This window comes from Podarcis vaucheri (assembly GCF_965113315.1).
Source record: "Podarcis vaucheri genome assembly, chromosome: 11".
Lineage (NCBI taxonomy): Eukaryota > Metazoa > Chordata > Lepidosauria > Squamata > Lacertidae > Podarcis > Podarcis vaucheri.
This window is the reverse complement of record NC_138749.1, coordinates 45,285,296-45,308,824: the sequence shown is the minus strand read 5'-3', so window position 1 is coordinate 45,308,824 and position 23,529 is coordinate 45,285,296. Positions and strand designations below refer to the sequence as shown.

At 41.2% G+C, this 23,529-nt stretch overlaps 1 protein-coding gene and 1 long non-coding RNA gene across 2 annotated transcripts in view; one reads left to right on the top strand and one right to left on the bottom strand.

The window, feature by feature from the left end:
* Positions 1-340: 340 nt before the first annotated feature.
* On the top strand, positions 341-16,608 carry CDO1 (cysteine dioxygenase type 1). The gene is made up of 5 exons (XM_082191665.1): positions 341-700; positions 6,573-6,650; positions 11,443-11,600; positions 14,301-14,470; positions 15,901-16,608. The coding sequence occupies exons 1-5, from the start codon at positions 522-524 to the stop codon at positions 15,928-15,930; spliced, it is 615 nt and encodes a 204-aa protein (XP_082047791.1). The 5' UTR covers positions 341-521; the 3' UTR covers positions 15,931-16,608.
* The window catches only part of LOC309514504, a 30,170-nt gene continuing 14,085 nt past the window's right edge, over positions 7,445-23,529 (bottom strand). The window contains exon 2 of the long non-coding RNA XR_014212016.1: positions 7,445-10,004. This is a non-coding gene — a long non-coding RNA (uncharacterized lncRNA). The remainder of the gene's footprint in view (positions 10,005-23,529) is intronic.

The window sequence follows — 23,529 nt, the reverse complement described above, 5'->3', positions numbered from 1 at the left end:
TGGCTTGCAAAGCTAATGCCTTCAGCCATTGAGCTGCTGAGTTAAAAGATTAGATTAGAATATCCAAACGTTGCCGGGGGGGGGGGAATCACTCTTGGCTTCCTCAGTTGAATATTCCTTCTCTCTTTTAAGCACGAAGAACAGCGTCTTTGTGCTGTAATGCTACGGCGGCGCGCCAGTCGAGGCCCCTTAAGAAGCGAGGCGGGCAAACGACCCGAAAGTGGGGGGAGCCCAGACGCCCCATCTCGCCAAGGCGACGAGGGCTTTTGAAATATCAGCCTGTGATAGGTCCCAGCCACGGCGGGGGTGTCCCTTTTCCAGCGTGTTCTAAAAGCCTAGGGCTAGCCGAAGCCGTTTCGCGGTGCCTCCCTCGCGCGCTCCCTGTCCTTGAGCACTTGGTACGTTCCCATCTAACTCCAGGGGATAAATAGCGGCAAGCCAAGGCACCGGCTCCGAAGCGACGCGGGAGAGACTGGGCGCTCCCATTGTGCAACTCGAAGCAGGCTCCGCAAAAGCGCATCATGGATCATCCCGGGCAGACGGAATTGTGGAAGGCGCAGACGCTGGACGAGCTGATCCAGATCCTACATCGGTTGTTCTCCGGCGACAAAGTCAATGTGGCAGAAGTGCAAACCTTAATGGAAACTTACGAGAGCAATCCGGAGGAGTGGCTCAAATATGCTCAGTTTGACCAGTTCAGGTAAACTCGGTGGGAATCAAGGAGATTAGCTCGCCTGAACAAGCAAGCGGGTGACAAGCTGTCTGGTTTATTACTGTAGGATAAGCTATTCTCCTGGGAACGAAAAGCGGTCGATATGAGAGTCGCTTTGCTTAAAATGCCAAACGGACCTGATTTTCTTGGAGCATTTCATTAAGCTTGGTACAAAATGAGTGCGGATCTTTTAGAAATTAAATAGCAATCTACTCTCCAGGCGCACTTCTACTTTGTTTGCACGTTTGATGTTCGTAGGTGTTGCAAATCCAAATATCTTGCTCAGATTCCTTTCCGTGTATCTTTTAGCGTTTGCTACATATGTAATTTGTTGGTAATAGCTAACATATGTGTTGTGCAGATAGTGGCTCCTTTTTTTTTTTTTTTAGCAGCTTGCATTCAGGCCAGTGGTTTGAGTTGCTCAAATCTCCTTTTTGAGGAGTGGGAGGCTGCGCAGCGTGGAGATGGTTGGCACTTTAAAGATGAGACCTTAGAAACAGCTGGAATGAAAATGCCTACAGAAAACTTTTTGGCAGGCCTCCCAGGCGGACTAACTGGCAGCCCATCTGCAAGTACAGCGATGTGCACAAGTCTAGTTCAAAGCACCCCAGGAGTGGGTCAAGGTGACAAGATTAACACCAGGCTTTTGGGTCACAGCCTTTCTTGATAGTTTGGGCTTCATTTTGTAGCTTGTGTGTTGGTGTGTTTTTTGGGTGTTTTTTTTCACGACTAGCCTGTTAGATGTTAAACTTTGACTGGTTTATCTTGCAACATTAGGGCTTTTCCAAAGTTGTTTTCCTCTTCTTTCTTGGGCATTCCAGTCCATTTGAAATGGCACTCCAGAACAAAGCAATATGCCTGGTGGTGAAAATCTGGAGGCAGCCTAATAAAGGTAGAGTTAATGTGCCCTCTAGGTGGTGGTAGACCACAACTTCCATTATTACTGACTATTGAAAATGCTGATGGAGCTGTAGTCCCAACAACAACTTCTCAAGGGCATCATATTACCTACTCTACTCCTGGCCTGAAACATGTGCCAGGAGTGGGGGTGAGATGTCTACTGAATACTGTTCCAAATCTTGTGTCACAAAAGTCCTGTGCCTCCCTTAATTACTGGATAATCGTCACTACTCATTTTTCTCAGAGGCCTGTTTCATAATCTGTTGTATTAAACAAGGCTAAATTCAGCCATTGGTAGCTGTTAAATAGTTGGTGATTCGCATCTACATTTCCTTTCCATATGGACTGCATGAAGAAATGTATCTGCCCCAGCAAGCCCCTCTCTGGGAATTGTCAGTGCATCAGAGTCACAAAAAATATTGCAGCAGTGTGAACTCCTAGTCATACAGTAATTCCCTCTCCATCAGCACTAGTACAACTATTCAAACATTAAATTTTAGCCTTAATCAAGAGCATGGATTAAGGCAGCTTACCTTTTTTTTGCAGTCTGAGGTTCACTGCCAAAAGTGAATTGTCACTTTTAAGCAGGGTTTTGCACATGGTGCAAAGTCCACCTTATTTTTCTGGAGTTTTTCCCCTTGAAGAAAGAAATGCAGGTTATAAATATTTTTTTAATAACTGGCCACTGAACCACAATTTGACCATACTGATTTGAGTGTGATGGAGAATGAACTTGGATGACCAAAAGTGCCTCCAGCCACTTGGTAGGCTAGTTGCCTGTACTTCCTGTCAAGTGGCAATGAACAATAGGATATATCATTTATATGGCATTTTAAAGTTTTAAAACAATCCACATCTATTATTAATACATAACTATATATAAGCAGAAGCAGCATGCATCACCAGCTGGTGGTTTTCATTAATGATGATGCAATGCTGCTGCTACTATAATGAGTACATAATTTTACTGCACAAGCTTAGCTATACCTGACCAGAAATCCCAGGTATGAGCAATCACTGGCTATTTTCCTCTAAAACTTGCCCAAGACATTACATGCACATCAGATGTGCCCCTATAATCATAATTGCATTGTTTATCCCTTAACCATTTTGAGCATAGGTACTCCTGCAGTATACATGTATATGGTCACTTCATGGTGTTCAGGCTCTCCCAGTCTGTAATGTGGTGAAAATCACCAAAGCAACTTCAGAACTTGCTTCACCCAAATGGCTGCATGCACAGCAGTTTGTTTGAATAAATCAGCATGACTGTTGATTAACCCTTAATGCTGAAACTAAAGCATCTTTTTTATGGAGCTATTCATAGTGATTAGTGGAAACATAAAAGTGGGTTCTTCGGTTCATCCAGATTATCATGTGTGTTGTATAGTGTGTACGGCACAAACTGAACCTTATCCCGTGACCTGTTATTTCCAGCTTCTGCCTCACTGAAGAGACCATAAACCATACAATGATCCACTGAATGGCACTGGGGTCCTATTCTGATACTCTCCCTACAGAAAAGTGTGGGTGGGTAGGTGTTGATAATACATTTATAATTAGCTCAAATGCCAGTTTCTCTGCAAATGCATTTTTAGCAGAAGTTAAAACAGGTATTTCTTAATCCCATATCAAGCCGCCTCTCTTCTGGTTCCTTTTCTTTGGCACACTTTCCCTCTAAATGATTAACTTATGTAGGTGACAATAAGTCATCTTCAGTGTTTCTTTGTAAGCAGCAGCAACAGAAAAGGCACACGAATAGCCAATTCATTAGGGAGGCTGATAATCAAATCAAGAGGATGGCAGGGGCTCTAAGATGCAGATTCCACTTCTGCTTTTAGTTCAGAGTATCGTATTTGGAAAGGGGGTTAGTAGGGAGACTTAAGTTCAATCCATTATGTGCTGCAAAACATACTGGATGGTCTGTAGCAGTCTGGCATACTTGCCTATTGGGCTTTACACCAGCCCTGAAGGCTGAATATTAGCAAAGTGGCTAACAATAAAAAAGTAAAAACAATTCACAATGAATATTAAACACAGCAGATAAATTTCAGCTAAGCCTTTTTTGTGAGTGTGTGGCTGTCAACCAGATGGTTGGTGTTTTGAGCTCACCCAGTAATGGCTGTGGGCGGGATTCCTGCATTGCAAAGGGTTAGACTAGAGGACCCTTTGGGGTCCTCTGATTCTGTGATCTATGGCCCTGAAGACATGAGAATTACTCACAGGAAAGCCTCCCTTGTAGGGGAAATATCTCACCACCAGGCTGCCATAGCCCCGATCTACGAGGGTCCCCTGCCTGAAACCCCGGAAAGGTAGATAATATTAAGCTAGATAGACCTATGATCTGCCTTGTTTGAAGGCCCCTTCCCATGGCGTGTGGAAACAGTATGTTTCACCTTCTGAGTGCAGGCTGGGATTCTCTTTGGGGGCTGCTGGGTGACCCCACTGGGGCGCGAGAGCAGCGCATCCACGGCGCCCGCAGCCCCGCCCACTCCTTTTGACTGCTTTCTCCCGGCTTCTCCCAAGTGCCACGCATTGAAGGTTTAGAGGCAGAGGGAGGGCGGGGACCCGGTGGCCAATCAGAGCCGCTTTTGAGCAACACCCCTGAAGGGTTGGGCCAATGAGAGCTGGCTCGAGGTAAATAGCAGCCCGAGCCTCCCGGGGAGGCTGGAACTTGTATTTTTTTATATATTTTTTTGTACTTTTATAAGAATCGATGGAGGGGCGTTGGCAGTCCTGGAGGACAATGTCTAGTTCATAGGGCTGTGGCCCGCAAATGACTTAAGCAGCAGGCTATTACTGCGCGAATTGGTCGCTTTTTGCAAATAAACTGCTTTCGAAATGTTAACGAGGAGGAAAACGAATGGCTGACATCAAGCCAGGTTTTTTTGTTTTTCCTGATCTGTGTCAGGTTATTGTGTTCTCTAACAGATATTTTTGGGACAAGGTACTGGCAGCAAATCAGGGGCTTCCCGGCTTCCCAGCCTTCTGGCGTTCCACTGTTGGAAAGGTCCCTTTGGAACCCTCGTCTGCAAACTTGCCTCCACTGGATTGTGTACCGATTCAAACTTGCGCGCACACACCTGACCTTTAAAAGTGAAAACAGGGTGTGTCTACTGCACCGTATTAAAAGTCAGGCTTTGATTTAATTATAAATCAGGTGCTACTGCTCAATCCGCTGCACCGCCGCCCCCCCCCCATATCCTTTAATCTTTTTCATACCATTTCTAATCTTCGATTATTGTGCAACACTTGCTGTTGGCATTGTGAAACTAGTTTGTTCTGTTCTTGCTTGGCAGAATTCCCTGTAAAGTTGGCTTTTTATCAGGAGGAGAGTCTCTCACCCCCCCACACACACTTTGGATTTGCATATATATCTTCTGCAGAAAAGTAGCTTAAATGGTTGGGACCATTTGATAACAAGCTGTAAAAGAAATCAGTAACTTCCTTGTTGTTACAAAGCTTCTGTAGTTACAATCTCATTGCAGAAATTGCCTCACTCAAGAAGTATTTGGGTTATGTTGTGCTTTTCCATTTATAGGTTGTGTTGCTGAATTTCATTTACAGAGTAGCCTGGAGATCCCAACCCCCTATGTCTTCTTGGCTTTCCAATGCTTACCAAATGTTAACCACCACTCCACACCTTAATTTTTATCTATCTAATCTTTTTCAGCATTCTTGAACAATAGCAATAGGATAAATGAAACCCAGATATTTGGGCTTCAACGAGATCTGCAATTAATGGGGTTTACACCACAATCCAATTTTTTGTTTATTCAGTCTTACCGATTTCCAAGACCCATTGATCACACAACTGTGGGCCTGATTGACTTCTGTGCTTCCATGATGGCTGGGATTCAGAGCTACTTTAGCTATCCCATAAGGCCAGTGGGGTTTCTTTATTCATTTCCTTTGAATGGTGGACCACTATGCCATGTCACAAACCTTTGGAATCCTAAAAGTAAGGGAATGAGGATCTGCTCCTTGAGAAAGACATGTCCAGATTCCCTTAGGTACATGCAAACATTGCATGAGAAAAGGGGGCTGTAAGCTCAGTAGTGGAAGCCAAGAACATGAGTTGCATAAGCAAGATTCTGGGTTCCATTCCTGACATCTCCACACTGGGCTGGGAAGGATTCTTGCCTTAAACACTGGAAAGCGACTGCCAGTCACTATAGATAGTACTGACCCTAGGTAAGGACCAATGGTTCAACTTGTATGTGTATATATAATGTACTACTAACTTAAATGGCTTGTTGAGACAGACAGGTGCAAACATCTAACATAGATTTATAAAGTACCAAGTCCGTAATCACCGGAATTGAATTCCTGAAATTTGTTACTTAAGACTTACAACCTAGTTTTTAATAATTTGTATTTTACACAACAGTTAATTATTGTTGACTTTTCATTTGATTCTGTTCACTCTCCTTTTTATGAGAAAGATCCTGCAAAGGATACAACTCACTCAGCATTGTAAACCACTGTGATATATTTTTATTACCCTTATGTGATAAAGGTATAAATACATTGCAGTTTTAGGATGCCACTGACTGAAAGAAAATAGGTCAGAATATATGGACAAGTGCAAGAGTGTGCTTATGTGTGTGTTTTTTTTCCTTAAAAGATAAAACTTGGGAGAAATACAAGCACTTCACCTATATTATCAGATATATTATCTCAATGAACCTTAGAACTACCCAGTAAGGTAGCAGAGTATTATCAAGATAATTTGTATGCAGTAGGCACTAATTGTTCAAAACAATGCAGTGAGTAGAACTGTCCTACAGCTCAATCAGAAAATATTACTAGATGGTTGGGGTAGGGGAGCAGGCTGGAAATTAGCAACCATTAATTTTTTTAATTTGTATATACTGTTCAAGAGAGTGGTGCTCTTAACATCTGTTTCTGCTTCTCAGTGATGGCTCTTAAACTAAAACCCTGCATCTTATTGTTTCAGGTACACAAGAAATCTTGTGGATAAAGGAAATGGAAAATTCAATTTGATGATCTTATGCTGGGGTGAAGGCCATGGCAGGTTTGTGGCTCTATATATTTTCCCCATAATATAAAGCTGTATAGGCAGAGGGCCTTCTCGGTATTAGCGCTCGCCCTGGAACACCCTCCCATCAGATGTCAAGGAAATAAACAACTATCTGACTTTCAGAAAATATCTGAAGGCAGCCCTGTTTAGGGAAGTTTTTAATGTTTGATGTTTTGTCGTGTTTTTTAATATTCTGAGTCGCTGGGGAAGCCCAGCCAGATGGGTAGGGTATAAAATGATGATGATGATTGTTATATAATACATTGCATCTGTGCCACAAAAAATGTATTGTAGCCTTATATATACGGTATATTATAAAATTCCATTAACTCTAACCTTTCCAAAAGCTTTGGGTGGTTCTCTACATCAGTGTTTTTCAACCACTGTTCCGCGGCACACTAGTGTGCCGCGAGATGTTGCCTGGTGTGCCGTGGGAAAAATTAAAAAATTCGAAAGATTTTTATTTATTTTTTTAAAGTCAAATTTTCGATTGGGGCGCCGTCCCCGGAGGGAGGCGGGCGAGTCGGGCGGCGAGAGGCGGGGCGGCAGCGGCGATTCTTGCCTTTTTGGCGGTTGGCACAGAAGGAAGGCAAGGGGGAGGGGAAAAAAATTGAAACTTACACTTTCGTGCGTCCCTCCCGGCGTGACGCTGCGCGCTGACATCACGGGGCTGTAACGTGCCCCACATAGGCGGTGGTGTGCCTCGAGATTTTTTTCATGAAACAAGTGTGCCTTTGCCCAAAAAAGGTTGGGAAACACTGCTCTACATGATTTTTTTTTTATAAAAAAAATCCAACTATTTAAAACAAAACCAAAGCAGTACACCAGCTCTTAAGGATCCATTTTTGCATATTTGATTGTTTCAGTTAATCAGCATTTAATCTCTGGGTTCCTTACACTTTTTAAAAACATTTTAAAAGACCATGTGAAAAGGTGAATATGGCTTTGTGAGTAACCCAAGTTCTGTGTGTGATCCTGCTCAGGGAAGGGTGGGGCAAGTGAATATGTCATTGACACAAGGGCTGGCCAATCAACACTGTGCAGATCCAGCCTCATCTGCAAGCCAGAGGTACCAGATTTCCCAAAGTCCCTTTAAAAAAAAGGCCATATGTTATTGTTCTGAGAACCATTTCTCTCTATGTACTAGATATATATGCCCCTTTTCTCTTGCCTCTGCAAAACAGACAATTATCAGACATCTCTTAAGCATGAGGAATGTGATGCTTCTTTGTCAGAGCAAACTGTTGTAGAACCACTTGGTGACTTCTTTCTTTGTGCTTTCTTACAATGGTAGTAGGTTTTTCATTGCTCTATGTATGTTAGCCCCAGTGTTTTACTAAAGGGGCATTGTGCGATCTCTGCCTCTAGTCTAAAGCAGGGTTTGTCAAATGAGAGAGTTCCCCCTCAGAATCCCAATTTTGTAAATCAGTAAGATCTGGTCAATGTACCCTTGACAATTCCCAGAACACAATGGGTGGCATTCAATTAAGTTTTGTTCAGAGTAGACCTATCAAAATTAATGGACCAAAGTTAGTCATGTTCATTCATTTCAATGGCTCTACACTGACTAGAATTGCATGCTACCCAATATGCCAAACTTTGGGGTTCAATGGCCTCTGCAGCTGTTGCATTGAATCCTGAAATGCCCTTTTTCCGTTTGGGTAAAATGCTGTCTTGTGATGTGATGATTAAGACTCTGAGGATTGTGGAGTTCCATTTTCACAAAAATGTAATTTGCACTAGGAAAGCTACAGGTGGTGTTTGCTTAACCCTTCTCCCATCCCACTGCTTTTCCTTCCAGTTGGGATTCCCAGATGTGTTTTTGCTGCATCAGGAAGGAAAAAACTGCTGGCAAGGGGATTCAGTAGGTGGGGAAGGGTGACACTTTCCTGGCTACTATCTTTCTTCTGAAAATATGTGCAGGTGTATACACGCACCCCTAAATAGCAAAGAAAAAGTAGCTCAGATTCCAAGATTTGAGTTAACCTCTAGCTACCTAGATACATCAGAGAGAAGATGCTGAGGGCAGTAAAAGATACCTGGGGAGGGGATGGAGCTTGTGTTTGTCTTCATACAATTAGTTATGGACAGTGAGAAAGAGCTGAACTATAGGATTCTTTTGGTACCACAGTGAGCTGTCCAGCAAGATAAGCTGGCAGAGAATATACTTTTGGATGCTAGGAAGTTCAGGAAATTATTTTGGGAATAAGTTTGTTATATCGCGTATTATTATTATTTATTATTATTATTAGTTCACTTTTAATCTAGTGTCCAATGAGCCTTCAAGGGGTGGGGTGTCTTTATTAACAATACTGTTACCTGCCTTTAACTCCTAGGTCGCTGTGAACCTTACATTATTACCTGTGATCCCTGTGCTTGGTTTGATCCTGGAGCACACGCACACACATACATACATACCCTAAGCCAATTTGGGAGGACATGGGTGGAAAAGGGGGAACCCCATTACACAAGTAGAACTTTTTGTGCTGATGAGACTCATTAGGTGAACCCCACAAAAAATAAACAAGTTCTTAGTTCTCTTAATAAATCTTGTTATGACTTGATCTGGTGCAAGTCTGCACAAAGATTACTGAAGTTAAAACCAATAATGAACAAGAGTTTCAACCTCCCCTAGTGAGGAGTGGAAGCACATCTGGCACATTGTTATGCAGATTTATCTAGGGCTGCCTCGCCCTGTCCCACTTGTGACCATTCAAACTAAACAGACAACCTACCCATGTATGGTAGCCGACTAGAGGCCGAATAAATAACCTGCTTTTGCTGCCTTTCTGTGACCACAGAAAAAACAACGGGCTGCTGCAGGCAACCGTATGTGACTGTTGGGCTGTATTGAGCTTGGTGGCAGGTCACAAACTGTGCAAACCTGACATAGGATCATTACTTTTTTCAACACTGCAAGCTAATGACTCAGTTTGAATGTAATGTTGGGCCACAGTTTACTGCTACAGGAATGAACCTACAGAATAATTTTCAGGTTAACCTCATTTTATCATTGCATCTGACAAGGGCAAACTGTGGCCAGTTAAAATTGATATACTGAAACAAGCCTGGGTCAAACCATAGTTTATTATTCTAGTTTAATGCAACAAACCACAGTTTCAACTGAGTTCAAAGGCTAGATGTAAGTCAAAATTGGTTAGCTTAAACTAGGAAGTGAGTGTTCTTAATCTTCTGCTAGTGGCCACGCCGAAGGAGGAATGCTTGAGTTCAAGGTTCGTTTAGCTAGCATTATGCCCAAACCGGGCTGTTGGTTATCTGTGGTTTTTCTCCAGAATTGCACTCCAAGTTTCTGCCAAGTGCATTGTGGTTTGCGAGACAGACAAGCAGCTGCTTAAAAATAAGAAACCACAGCTTGTTTTAATTTGTTGCACAAGCAGCACCAGTTAGTCAAGGAGTCAATTAAATCTGAATGGGGGAGTGACAACGTGGCGTTTCCCGCCCCTGCTCCAGAATATAGCCAGTAACAGAGAAAGAACACTGCCACATATTTTCCAATGGAAAATATGAGTGACTGTTTTGAATCGAGTTCATGATGTAAAAGAAAATTATTATGTGTATCTGAAATGAGAAGTTTCATCTCTGGAGGTAGTGGTGCTTTTTTGTTAGAGGGTTGGGTCCGAAAGCCAAACATAAATATAGCATCGGTTTTTATCTTAAATGGAATTCAATTCAATGGACAACTATAAGAGAGCTTCCAGGCAAAAGGTTGTGTAAGTATCAGGCAGGCTGTGTCTGCACTCTTGCTACCCACAAGCAACATAGAGACTGCCAGTTCTAGTGGTGGTTGCTGTCGACGAGTAGCATAGTACTAGCCAGCAACATTCACCTCTCTTGCCCTCAATTCATACAAATTAGTAGAATCATAGAATCATAGAATCATAGAATCATAGAGTTGGAAGAGACCACAAGGGCCATCGAGTCCAACCCCCTGCCAAGCAGGAAATGGTACCTTTTCACTGAGGCACCATTTCCCCTTCACTTCTCATTCATACACATTGTGTAGATGCTGGTCAAGTAGCTCCTTCATTGCAGCCCAAGTCCTTTCCCAGGTAATGCCTTTGAGTTATGGTCCTATTGTTTAATTGAATTCTTATCTAGACATACCCAGCCATTGCCAAAGAACAGATTATTAGCAAATTTTGTCAATTACATCACAGTTTCTTCAAAATCCTCTACCACTGCAGTCTCTCTGTTCATATTTGCAGACATTCTAATATTTCCCTTTAAATCTGACTCTTTTTTCACTTTGAATTTTCACCTTGACTTTTTTCACTTTCATCCCACTTTCAAGACCACTATAAAATGATGTGGGCAATAACAATATTTCTCTTGTATTAGATGTACAGCACAGTAAGCCCTATTGACTTCAATGGAGCTTACTCCCAAATAAATGGGGTTAGGATTGCAGCCATAATCATTTTATGGTACATTATGTTTATACTACAGTTAACTTGCAACTTGCACACGTTTAACTTACTCGATTGCAGCTTTATGTGCTTAGTGGCCAACCAGCTGACACTGCACAAATTAAATGCATGTCAGAAAGCTTAAAAGCTCTTTTTTTGCGTGGGAAGCCTGCGGGGTTCAGAGAAGGATGCTTGCATGGAGGCAGTTCCAGGAATGTTTTGATCATATGCAATTTTGGCTTCACGTGCTATCCGCAGAACACAACCCTTATGCAAGTTGAGAGTCAGCTGTATATGTAAAAGTACAACAGCCCTGCTAACTTCATAATGGTATTTTCTGTGTTTGTGTACATATACAGCAGTATCCATGATCACACAGATTCACACTGCTTTATGAAAATGCTTCAAGGAAATCTAAAAGAGACGCTGTTTGAGTGGCCTGGCAAAAAGGGGACTGGAGAGCTGCTGAAGAAATCCGAAAGGGTTTTGAAGGAAAACCAGTGTGCCTATATTAATGGTAAGCCCTTTCGTTTTGGTTCATCATAGATACCCAAATAACCTTATAACTTCTTGGCTAGATGTTTCAAGTCTTGGAAGGCATTTTTCGTTTCTTGGTTAAAAGAACAGGGCACATGGGGACATTTCATGTTATAGAATAAGTCTAATCTTTCCTCTGCTGATAGCCCACTCGTTTCCTCCTTATGATCTGAACTACTATGTGCAGAATTTATAGTTTACAAATTAGGCATAAGATTCCTGTGCATAGTGTTGCTGACCTTGACCGGTACCCACTGTAACAGAGGCCATGGAATGGATTTTAAATGCTGCTACAAGTACCACAGTTGCATGCAGCACTTCCAAAAATGTTATTTATCCTCATATGTTTTTAGAACCTTCCATTATATCCCACCAACCTTTGTGGTGGTTCTGAAAACTAAGATGATAGGTAGAGCTCCCTCACCCCCCCCCAAAAAAATATCAAATTTAAGCAATGTAGCAAGTGTCTTGATCATAAAAAAACAAAGAGACCCCCAAGGTAGTGTCTGTAGGCAAAACCAGGGCTGTGGTAAGGAAGAAATACTAAAGCTTCATGGACAATTTTTGGAATAGGATTTTTATCTGGGGCTGACTGCAACATTGTCTTCAGTCTACTCCCCAGCCACATCCTTCCAGCCATTTTCTGGCATGGTTGTCAACAGCACTGGCATGGACCTGTATAGTACCTGTTTTAGAACCAATGGATAGCATTCATCACATTAGTTGCTTATTCTGCACTCACCATGGATTAAAATGGGGACTCTAACGCCTCACAACTTAAATCATCCACAATGGATTTTCACCCAAGTCATGGAGAGGCAGACTCTTGTAATATTTGGGAATTTTTGACATAAACTTAACAGACAAGAGAAGGAAGTGAAATATGTTTGGGTCACAAAAGGAGCATCAGAACTGAGTGAGGGCTGCACTTCAAGGCAAAATATTCAAAGTATTGTATCTCAGTTCTGTTCAGAATTTTGTGAAACTTGGCCAATTTATCATGCTTACCACCCAGATTCTCCATGCTTTGATTTCAGGTGGTATTCATTATTTTGACTTTGAGGATTAGAATGTCTGAGGTTACATGGAGTGGACTGGTTATTTTTGCATTGGGGATTCCATAACTGTTAGCTGCCTTGGGCTTTTTAAAATAAAAATATGGAGTATGAATAACTAATAATAATAAATAATGGTAGAACATGATTTGACCCTTCCATCTTAATTACAGAAGCCATCTTTCCCAAGATAATGTCAAGATGGCACATGCCACATTGGCCTTAGTTGATCTTGGTTATTTTCAGTTGTGGTTTATTCTTGTATGCCAGATGAGAAAAATGTCCTCTCTGCATTTCCCTGGGGAAACAACTCCAGTTCAATACTTGGCGCACACACACCTCTTACAAGGAACTAAAATCTCAGCTATGTTTTTTCCTCTCTGTTGTTTTCATGTCCAAACACTTTGATTTGGAATGAAATCAAAAACAAATGATGTATGCACACAAGCAACTTTGAACATTGCCGAAAGGCATTGTCTCTTCTTTCTGAACATCTTCAAACTAAAATAGTTGCTACACAGAAAGGTATGCCAAGCAAAAAGGGGGGCGTAATCACATGTATGGGAGTGTGTTGCTTATGAGACTTTACAACAAATGGATGTCCACAACTTACAGCTCAATTTGGCTTCCTTTATACAATATTAATTCAACTATAAGCTTTGCATTAAGCCAGCTCATGTGTTCAGATTTTATAAAGCAACAATATGTTTACTGATGCTAAGGTAGCACCTGAAGATTGCCAAGTTTTGTGGATTTTTTTGGATATCAAAATATGGTACCATATTTGAAAGACCTGTTTAGGACATCACAATGGTAAATAACTTGATATTTTTACATAAGGCATTAAAATGGCTAGTTATACTTAGAAAAGGCAGAACCAATTACTGGAAGAATAAAGACTTCACCCCAGAAGAATTATTTCCTTCATCACAGGGCTAATGTCCTTACTATCTGCTTAAAATACAGTTTGGGGAATCTTTTGAGTAAGAGGGCCCTTTGCTCCTCTGCACAACGCTCCAAGTGAAGCATTCCAGTGAGAGGCAGGACTAGAGGCAAAAGTGAGCCGACCAATGAATGTGACCCATTGCACAATGAGCTACATTCCAGCACCATGCAAAAGTCAGTGTTGTTACACACATCTCTCTACCTCTATCCCCACGAGAAAGAGTTGGAAGACACATTTCAGCTTAGCGAAAGAACTCAAATGTAGAATACGGCTGGTGAAGGTGAGGCCTAGAGAAGCCTGATGGCTAGTTAAAGAAGCCTGGTGGGGCCCTGAGAATTTCCAAACTTGATTTAAAATATAGCATCTTTTCCAACCCAAGTTCTTGGAAAAATAATGGTCTTCTCTATTTCATTTTCCCTAGAATTTTTACAACATCTTTAAAAGAGAATACTGCATTTGTACTGGTGGCAGATGATTAAATTCACAGCACTTGAGATCTCACTAACATTAATGGAGACATCCTGTTGGCCTTTATCAGACTATAACTATGCAAAATTCACCTAGATTTTTAATAGAAGCTAGGCATTTTACTTTATTTTATTTTAAAAGATCCTAAAATTGAGGGTAAAATTGTTGGATAAATTATCTAACCCAGTGCTCTTGTGTTTTCTTCCGTTAGACTGCATTGGCTTACACCGTGTGGAGAACCCAAGCCATACGGAAACTGCTGTCAGTCTCCATTTGTACAGCCCACCCTTTGAATCTTGCTACACTTTTGACCAAAGAACGGGACACAAGCAAAAAGTTAAAATGACATTTTATAGTCAGTTTGGAGAAAGGACCCCATATGTAAGTATAAGGATTTGCACCTTGCCTGTACCATTTAGCTGATCACTGCAACCTTTCTATGGAAAGAAGGCAGCTCTTGGCTGATGCACATCATGCTAATAAATGAACCCCTTGTTGGAGGCCCAATATGTTATTTTATTATTATTATTTATTAAATTTGTATACTGCCCTTCATCCAAAGATTACAGGGTGTTTCACAACATAAAAATAATACATTCATTGGATTTCTGATGAGTTGCAAATGTGTTGGAGTAGCGACCAGAGCAGAGGGCCATGAACTGCCATGTTGTTCTGGAAGGAAAGGGGATGCTGCAAAGAAGCCAACTTGGGAATCAATAAACCAGTGGCATAGCTAGGGAGTAAATCGCCCTGAGCAGCATTTACCTTTGAGGGTGGTACATGGCGCTCACAAATGCAGCACACAGGGCTGGACTCGCAGCACACCCAAGCTGTTGTATTCCCTTTCCCCGCCCCAACATGCCCCGCCCCTATGGCACGGCATGTGCGCCCCAGACGCCGTCAGGCCTCATTATGCCACTGCAAAGGAAGACTTGCAGGGCTAGGAGCTCCACGATGGAGCATTTGTATATTTCCCTAAGAGTTAAAACATAGCTAAATATGTTCTGCAATTTCCCATTAAAAATACACAGCAAACTAAGATTTGATTTAAATGTTCAGCTACAGCTCTTCCCACAATATCAGACTGCCAGAAGAGTAATATTTTTAAAATTATTAAAATTTCAAGGGGAATAAACAGCAACCTCAAAAGCTCTCTGAACATAGAAAACTAGCCTTTTGTTAAATGTTTGTGCCAGAATTCTTATCCCAGACACTGTAGCTCTCCTTGGGCAGGGCTTTGCCCTATGGGAATATTAAAAAATGAGGTAATTTTATCTTCAGTTTTGAAAGGGCTGTTCCATGTAACGTTTATGAACATGTGTAGTGGAATGAATTGAGAGCATGTGGATATTTTTCAAGCAACTTTTAATGAAGGCTTTCCTACAGTGTCTTTTACAGCAGCCACTTCATGAGGCTGCCCCCTAAACTATTCCTCGGAGGCCTGTATTAGGACTTTTGTATCTGCCAAGTGTTTTAGCCTCTAGTCCTTTTCCTCTGTTTTGCTGAGATCCTTCACTGCTCTGCTTGCTGCAAATGACTGTTACACCATAGTGCTGATTTCAGCCTTCAGTAACATCCCCAAAAGTCTTTGGGCATAAGAAATATAAGTAAATTCCAAACACACCCAGGTATGAAAAGGGCTTGGTGTTGGAGCACAGGACCAAACAGCAAAAAACTATCAAGTGGGAGCCATGGCAGAATTTAGTTACCCTCTATTCGCTCACATGTTTTTAGATTTTGTACCTCAGAGACTTCTTTACTTGAAATAACTGAAGAATCTAGACAACAAAGATTCTCTCTCTTCTTTCTAGGCAACATCAGTTTCACAAGAGAACAACTGAAAAGCACAAGGCCGGCTAGATGGTTTATTATTTGAACTGGAGCAGAAGGATTGTATGATTGATGCCAGTGCCAAGCTGTGTCTGAATAATCTCTATGTAGGACAACAGTAGAACAGCTATTTGGTCAAGTAGTTATCATTCATGATTCCTGTCCTCTTGAACACTAAAGGGAGTAGTGCCATGTATTGCTGCAGAGTTCAAATGACTCTCGCAACCTACCATAAAACCAGGGTCCCTTCCCCACCATTTCTACTTTTGAGACTGTGTACACAAACATCAGCATTTGGGCTTCTAAGTATGACTTGACTTTCTTAACAGCCCTACCTGTTTGAATGTATGCCATTTTTACTAGTAATGTAACTTTTTGGTGTCATCTGTACTGTGTACTGTATACTGTTAGCAGCTTCATTTTAACCAGGGTTCATTGATCTGTTGGAACTTTTAAAAATTGTTTTGGCATCTTAAAATCTTACGTGTAAGATCTGATTATTTTTTTAAAACGAAAGAATAAAATAGGAGCAATAATGTATTGTACCAACACTTATGTCCTGGAGAAAATGTCTGTTAATATCTGTTAAACGTTAATGATGTTGAATGGGATCAATTTTTAGTTTTTAAAGTGATTTGTATCATAACTTGCCCCAAAACCTGAATAAAACTGAATACGGGCACACTTTCTCATTTTTGTCCTGTAGCATAATTTAGCATAATTGATGGCTGCTCATCTGTCTGTTAAACAAACCCTTTCATGGCTTCCAGATGCTGTGTTAAGGCCCCATCATGCAAAAGGTGAATATACAGCAACTCGCTGGTGTGCCAGAGCTCCAACATTTGAGTTGGATTAGTGAAGCAATATGCTATGTTGGAGATGGAGTCTGGAGGTGTAGTCCTACTGCCTGACCATGTGTTGGATTGCTGCTGCAGAGGGGGCTTTCCTCTCTTGCTCTGCATCTGATTAGTTTTATTTTTATTACACCATGCTTCTTACTTACAGGTGAAAATTAGCCCCAAAAGCACTCTCTCTCCAAACCCTTTTTGTTTGCCTGTTTGAAAGGATTAAGGACTGTGTGAAGTAACAAAGAGTTCTCTATGTAAGCATGTAAAAATGTTAAGTCAGAGCCAAGCGTCTGCCATAGCCTGCTTTCTGCAGGTCCTAGATCTGGTATTCCTATGGAGGAAAGGTGGTGTTGAATTTTTGGGAGCGATGACACATTCCTGCCTTTTTTTCTCTCCTAGAACATGCTATTTTCAAATACAAATAAATGCTTAAGAGCATCAGCTGGATAGGTATCTTTTCTTACTTTAAATACATGCTTCCAGTTCTGTGTTTGAAAAAAGAGCATTTGTCTGCATCAGATGCAGTCTAAGCTCCACGATTACATTACAAATCAGACTGAATAGGCTGTTTGTGAAAAACAGAAATTTGATCAGCTTTGGGAAACTTGTGGAAAGGTACCTGCTACAGTAGGAACATAGATCACATACCCTGCAGACAATATTACTCTGCCATTTGTGACCAGCTATTCCTGAACAACAAACTGCCACTTTTTTAGGAATGTGCTGAAGGGATATAAGTGTTATGTCAGACTTCTCGACTGATTAGTCCAGCTGTCAAACATGGTGTGTTAAGAATCAGCCATTCATTCCAGCTATGCTGCATTTGTTGTTGTTTAGTCTTTTAGTCGTGTCTGACTCTTCGTGACCCCATGGACCAGAGCACGCCAGGCACTCCTGTCTTCCACTGCCTCCCGCAGTTTGGTCAAACTCATGCTGGTAGCTTCGAGAACACTGTCCAACCATCTTGTCCTCTGTCGTCCCCTTCTCCTTGTGCCCTCCATCTTTCCCAATATCAGGGTCTTTTCCAGGGAGTCTTCTCTTCTCATGAGGTGGCCAAAGTATTGGAGCCTCAGCTTCAGGATCTGTCCTTCCAGTGAGCACTCAGGGCTGATTTCCTTAAGAATGGATAGGTTTCATCTTCTTGCAGTCCATGGGACTCTCAAGAGTCTCTTCCTATGCTGCATTACTTTTTGTTTTAATGGTGTGACATGCTTGGGACTAGAATAAGCACGGCATACCCTTTTGATCAGGTGTAGGACCCATTTTTCTTGGCCATAGACTATGCTTGCTAGGGCTGATAGGAATTGTTCAGCAACATCTGCAGGGTCAAAGCTTTTCCCAGCTTTCCTTGTTTTTGAATAACCAATACTGCCACCACAGCTATTCATTTTTGCAGCTGGAAAAAAAATGGTCTACTAACGCTAACTTTCCACTGGAGACAGCTGGTGGAGATGAGACAGAGGCTACACTGTTTGACTGCTTCTTGTTTGCTTTTCTTTTATCTGCTTCCATTTTCTCAAAAGTGGCATGTGTGCAGGTGGGTGGAGAATGAATTTATGCCATTAGTCAGCAAGTGCAGAATGGGTAAGGAGGTACTCTTCACAGTAAACATTTGTTCTTCACCTCTACTTGTGCCTTTCGTCCTTGGCATTGGCTTGGGGAGCTGAAATCTGGAGCCTGGCAATGTGTTTTTCTCCTCTTTAAGCTAAAAGTACACCCTGTTCATTTGCTAATTCTTTTCGCTTATTTTTGTAGCCTCTCCCAAGCCTGAGAGAAAGTTGTTTGCTCTGCTGGGGTGCAGCCTTTTCAAGGTTAAAACATGCAACCTGCTTGTGATTACTCTCTGGAATTACATGTTGAAATGATTTTTTATTACATTGTTTGGCACTTTCTTGTCTTGAGCAATCCAAGTTATAACATTCTGAGTTTGAATGAAATTGAAAGCTGGCAGCAAGGACCCATTACGCCACCAACCCATAACCCATAAAGGGGCGGTGGTGGCTAAAATGCAGTCCTCCAGGCATTGTTGGACTACAACACCCATCAGCCCCAGCTATTATAGCCAATTAGGGATGGTGGAAGTTTAGTCCAACAACAACTGGCAGGCCAGATGGGTTTCACCCCTGCCTTAAAGTATAAATCATTATAAGTCAGATTAATGCCAGCTGCTATGGAAATGGAAAATGAAATACTTTACAGAATACTTTATATTTACAGAACAGTCATGCCAACAGGAGCTTGATTATGTGACTAATATGCCATTAAAACAACCCACTAAGTGATTTTATGATATGATTTGCAAACAAAGATATTAACTGCTACGGTGACCTTTGTAAATGTTTGCAGCAATGGGCCTTCAGCAGTTGTTGCAAGTCACAAGAGGACCATGCACACCAGGGATGGAGAACCTTTCTCAGCCCCCCAAGGGCTACAATCCCCTTCTTAGCAACCTATCGGTAGCCACATACCAAAGGGAAAAGTGGACATTAATTTTGCCCTTTTGCACAGTAGGCTGGTTTCTACACATACTGATGCACCACTTTCATCCAGGCAAGCAAGAGGAATCATTAAAGTTCAGGGGCAGATTCCAGCCAGGCAAGGGCACTCAGAGCATGGAATTTGCTTCAATAAGATGTAGCAATGGCCATCAACTTGGATGGCTTTAAAAGAGGATTGAACAAATTCATAGAGGCTATCAGTAGCTACTAGGCACAATGACTGTGCCCTGCCTCCAGTATGTTTCTGAATACTACTGCTGGAAACAGTAGGAGGGAAGAATGCTATTGTGCTCAAATCCTGCTTGTGGGCTTCTCATAAGCATCTGCTTGGCCACTGTGAGGACAGGATGCTGGTCTAGATGTGTCACTGGCTTCATCCAGCAGGCTCTTACATTTTAAAGTGCCATCTAGAGAGGTATGGAGGGCCACACCAATATATTCAACAGGACTTATTGCTGAGAGTATTGATGCTTAGGACTGTGCTGTTAATTTTTAGCAAGATCCTGCAATTGAGAGAGAGGCAAGAGGAGATTTGGAATTCTAGTTTGCGTAAAGGATTATATGGGTTCTTTAAAGTTACATTGGTGAGTATGGGCCTAGCGGTTCACTGATAAAGGGTTATCAAATCAAAAGTGTTCTGAAAAGATTAAGTTTTTCCTAAAGTGATAAGGAGAACTGTGGGATAATCCTGTCAGTGTGTACATAGTACTCTCTGCAGTCAGTTTTTACAAAAATGATACACATCTTGTTGAACTGGAAGGGTGATCAGTCACTCACAAGAGAATGTAGTTAAACTACTTTTCCAATGCACACATAAATGGTCTGGTGGAAGTAAAAGCAGCTAGTTTTTTATCAAGCTGACCGATATGGACATCACTGGATTTTATCCATTAACTTTCCCTCAATTTTTTGTTGTAAACTTACTTTAACATGGGTAGTAAGACTACATAAATATACTCTCCCCTGAACTTTGGAAATATAGGAAATAATATATTTCCTTTCAATATTTATATTTTCTTAAACAGTTCCACCCAACTTACTTTTTTGTGTCCATTTTAATTAAAGATTCCACAAATGATGCTTTAACCATAAGGGCATTCTTGCTTTTGTCAGAAAACAATGAAAATATAATTGCATCATTCAGAATGTGATCAAATGAGATTTTTACATTTTTCAGCTCACTATGTGTATTTTAAAATTTTGGTCAAGTACCTTGAAAGTAAGCGGATATGTAGTACGACACTTTTGAGAGTGGGTAGGTGAAAGATACAAAGAAGCAAAAATATTTCCCTGTTTATTCTGATCAATAAAAAGCACTTGTAACTATCTACTTCTGTATAGGAACAGGGCCGGAATGTCTAACTGGCTTTCTCTGTTTTCAGGGTCTATGTAAAGTATTTCATTACAAGTATTTACAAAAGAGGTTCATAACTTGACTAAGAGCAAAGCAAAGTCCTTGGCTGAAGAAGCCTTTGTTTGAGTGCAGTATTAAATTGCAAACATGTGTTTTGTGTCAGGATCTTGGGTTTGCTCATTGGCTAAGGAAAAAAACCAGATTTCACTTGTTGGCATGTGCTCCTGTATCACATATAACTTTGACTGAACAAATGTCTGAACAAAACCTGAAAACCAAACAGTAACAGCACAGCAAGATTTGACTTGCTTTAGTGGCAAAGGAAATTCTTTGCTTAGCCTGAGAACATTGTATTGTAAATCCTAGTACATTTTTGCATATGTCTCCCTTACTGAAGTAGAAATATCAATGGGAGGGTTCTAGAAATTGTTTTTGGTGACTCTAATCCTTGCCACTATCTGAATTACTTTGGGGTGACTTCTACTTACAGAATTGTAGAACTGGGAGGGATATAAGGGTCATCTAGTCCAACCCCCTGCAGTGCAGAAATCATTTATTCACTTGTATTCGTGACTGATAACTAACAATTTTTAATTCTTTTATTCAGCATGAAATAAGATTTTAGGGATCCAAGAGAGTCAGATTTAAATATAAAACTTATATCAATGCACATCTTTCCTATTCAACACAGGTAGCTAATTGTGCTGTCTCTCTATACTGATTCAAAATTTAAATGTATTGAAGTCACATATATATATATATAAAATAGCTAAGCAAGAAGTACTGAATACTCACACCAAGAAAAAAAAAAGGTGAATTAGCAATAGTAAGATTTATTCAGGAAAACAGAACATACATTACAATGTGATCAAGCACTGCAGCCTAAGCTCACTATTGTGGGATATGGTAGGTTCCTTGGGGCAGGGAACTGCAGTGCTGCTTGCTTGACCTTATGGTCAGCAGGTAGGGTGGAGAGGGTTATGCCTTGTGACAAGTAGTGTGAGCAGGGAGGGAGGAGTTTAGAGTGACTTCCCTGGTGAGCGCTCAAGGGCACTCACATAGTGAAGGGATGTTTTCCCAATCTATTATTTATTGGTTAAATATCTTTCCTGCACTTAACCATAAGGTTACAGGGTGGGTTACAAAAATCCAGAAATACAATATTAAAATCCGTTAAAACAATTCACCATCAATCATCAGCAGAAAAGGGTGGGTCAAAGGGATGAGGTGCATCTTCAGAATGTGATGAAAGCTATATAATGATGGGATCAGATGCACCTCAGTGGGGAGGGATTCCCACAGCTATTGCTCAAGGAGAAACATGACAGACCAAACCTTGAACCCCATGAGGTTCTCCCTTCTGAATGCTGGACACCAGGGGAGAGGAGAGGTGCTCCTCTAGGGCAATCCCTTCAACCAGCCATTTTAGAGAAGTGGGTAAAGAAAGGCTCTGATCAGTACATTTTAATGAAGGGATTTGAGCCAAGATGGGTGTTGTCATCTGGGCAGTTCAGGACCTCCATACACACTGCCCAAGTTTGCATCCCTGGGAGGTCACTTTGATGCTGTTAACACAGTGGTTTGGCTTCACTCCTGGAGGCACACTCCATTGTCTCTTGAGACAGACAGATGCCAATTACAAAAAGTTCCTCACTGCACATACCTTTTTTACATTAATAAAGTTGTCCCCTCAAACTCAATTAATGTCTTGCATCTTCACTGTGTGGTGGGGTGGGGCACAAAAACTGTTAATATTAGGAACAGTAAGATTTATTTAGGAAAACGGAACACAAATTCAGGCGTATGTTAACAATTTAAAAAGACAGAATATAGCATTCTATCTAACATATTGACTTGGCTTAGTACATTAAATGCATAGATCAGAGCTAAAATGCTAGAGTCAATACAGTACACTTTAATAACACTTATTAATAAAGGAAGGAATCTTTTGGTGATAATGTCAAATCTCTCATGGGGCAGAACCAATAATCAGAAAGTGGTTTAAATTTCTGTACAGGGAACAACAAATTAATTTTTATGCAGATCGCATAGAGAATGTTGGAAATGAACTCAAGAATCTAATAAACACAGTCAAGGGACTCTTAAGAGATGTCAACAGAACTATCAGGAAGGAAGCCAAATAGGAATTCAAAGGATATGGTTGCATCCAGCCTACCATTTCATAGCATGCTTTGGATTCAAAGACACCCAAAGGAAGTCCAGCTCACAGGTAACTTTCACTAAGGAAAAGCTTATTCTGTTATATAACTTGCAGAATATGTTTGAGACTGTGACTGTGACTGTGTGTGTGTGTGTGTGTGTGTGTGTAGCTGCTTTGACTCTGTTTGCTCTTGGAAACAAACCATGAAGCAATAGGGATGCTGGGGTGTGGGGAGGAGAACAGCAAACAGCTAGTGACTGTGTAAGCTACCACTGATGCCTTGGGGCAGGAGCTGATAACTTGCCTTGAACTCTAGACTCAATGTCTGCCAAATTTGAGAGAAGGGGCACGCATGCATAAGTAGCATATCTTTTCAATCAATCGGTTAGGGTTGAAATGAATATTGGATTCTTATTATAACATGGGAATAGTATGGCACACAGTTGGGATCAGAGGCTTAAAAACGACCATCATCTGACATAAATGTACGCACTTTTCGACATGATAATGAATAGATTTGTGCTAGTATTAGTTAATATTGGCTGTTGGTCTCTTTAGATCTGTGAGGCATGGAGTTCATTGTGGGGTGACTTTGTGACATATGTATTATGAAATGCAATACAATTGTATAAGTGTGATCTTGCAGGAGAAGAACCTTTAGGGTCTAACTTGCTCGTGATGTAACCCAGGAGGCTTTACGAAGATAAATACACACACAAGTCTAGGTCAGCAGGGACCTGGGAGAAATC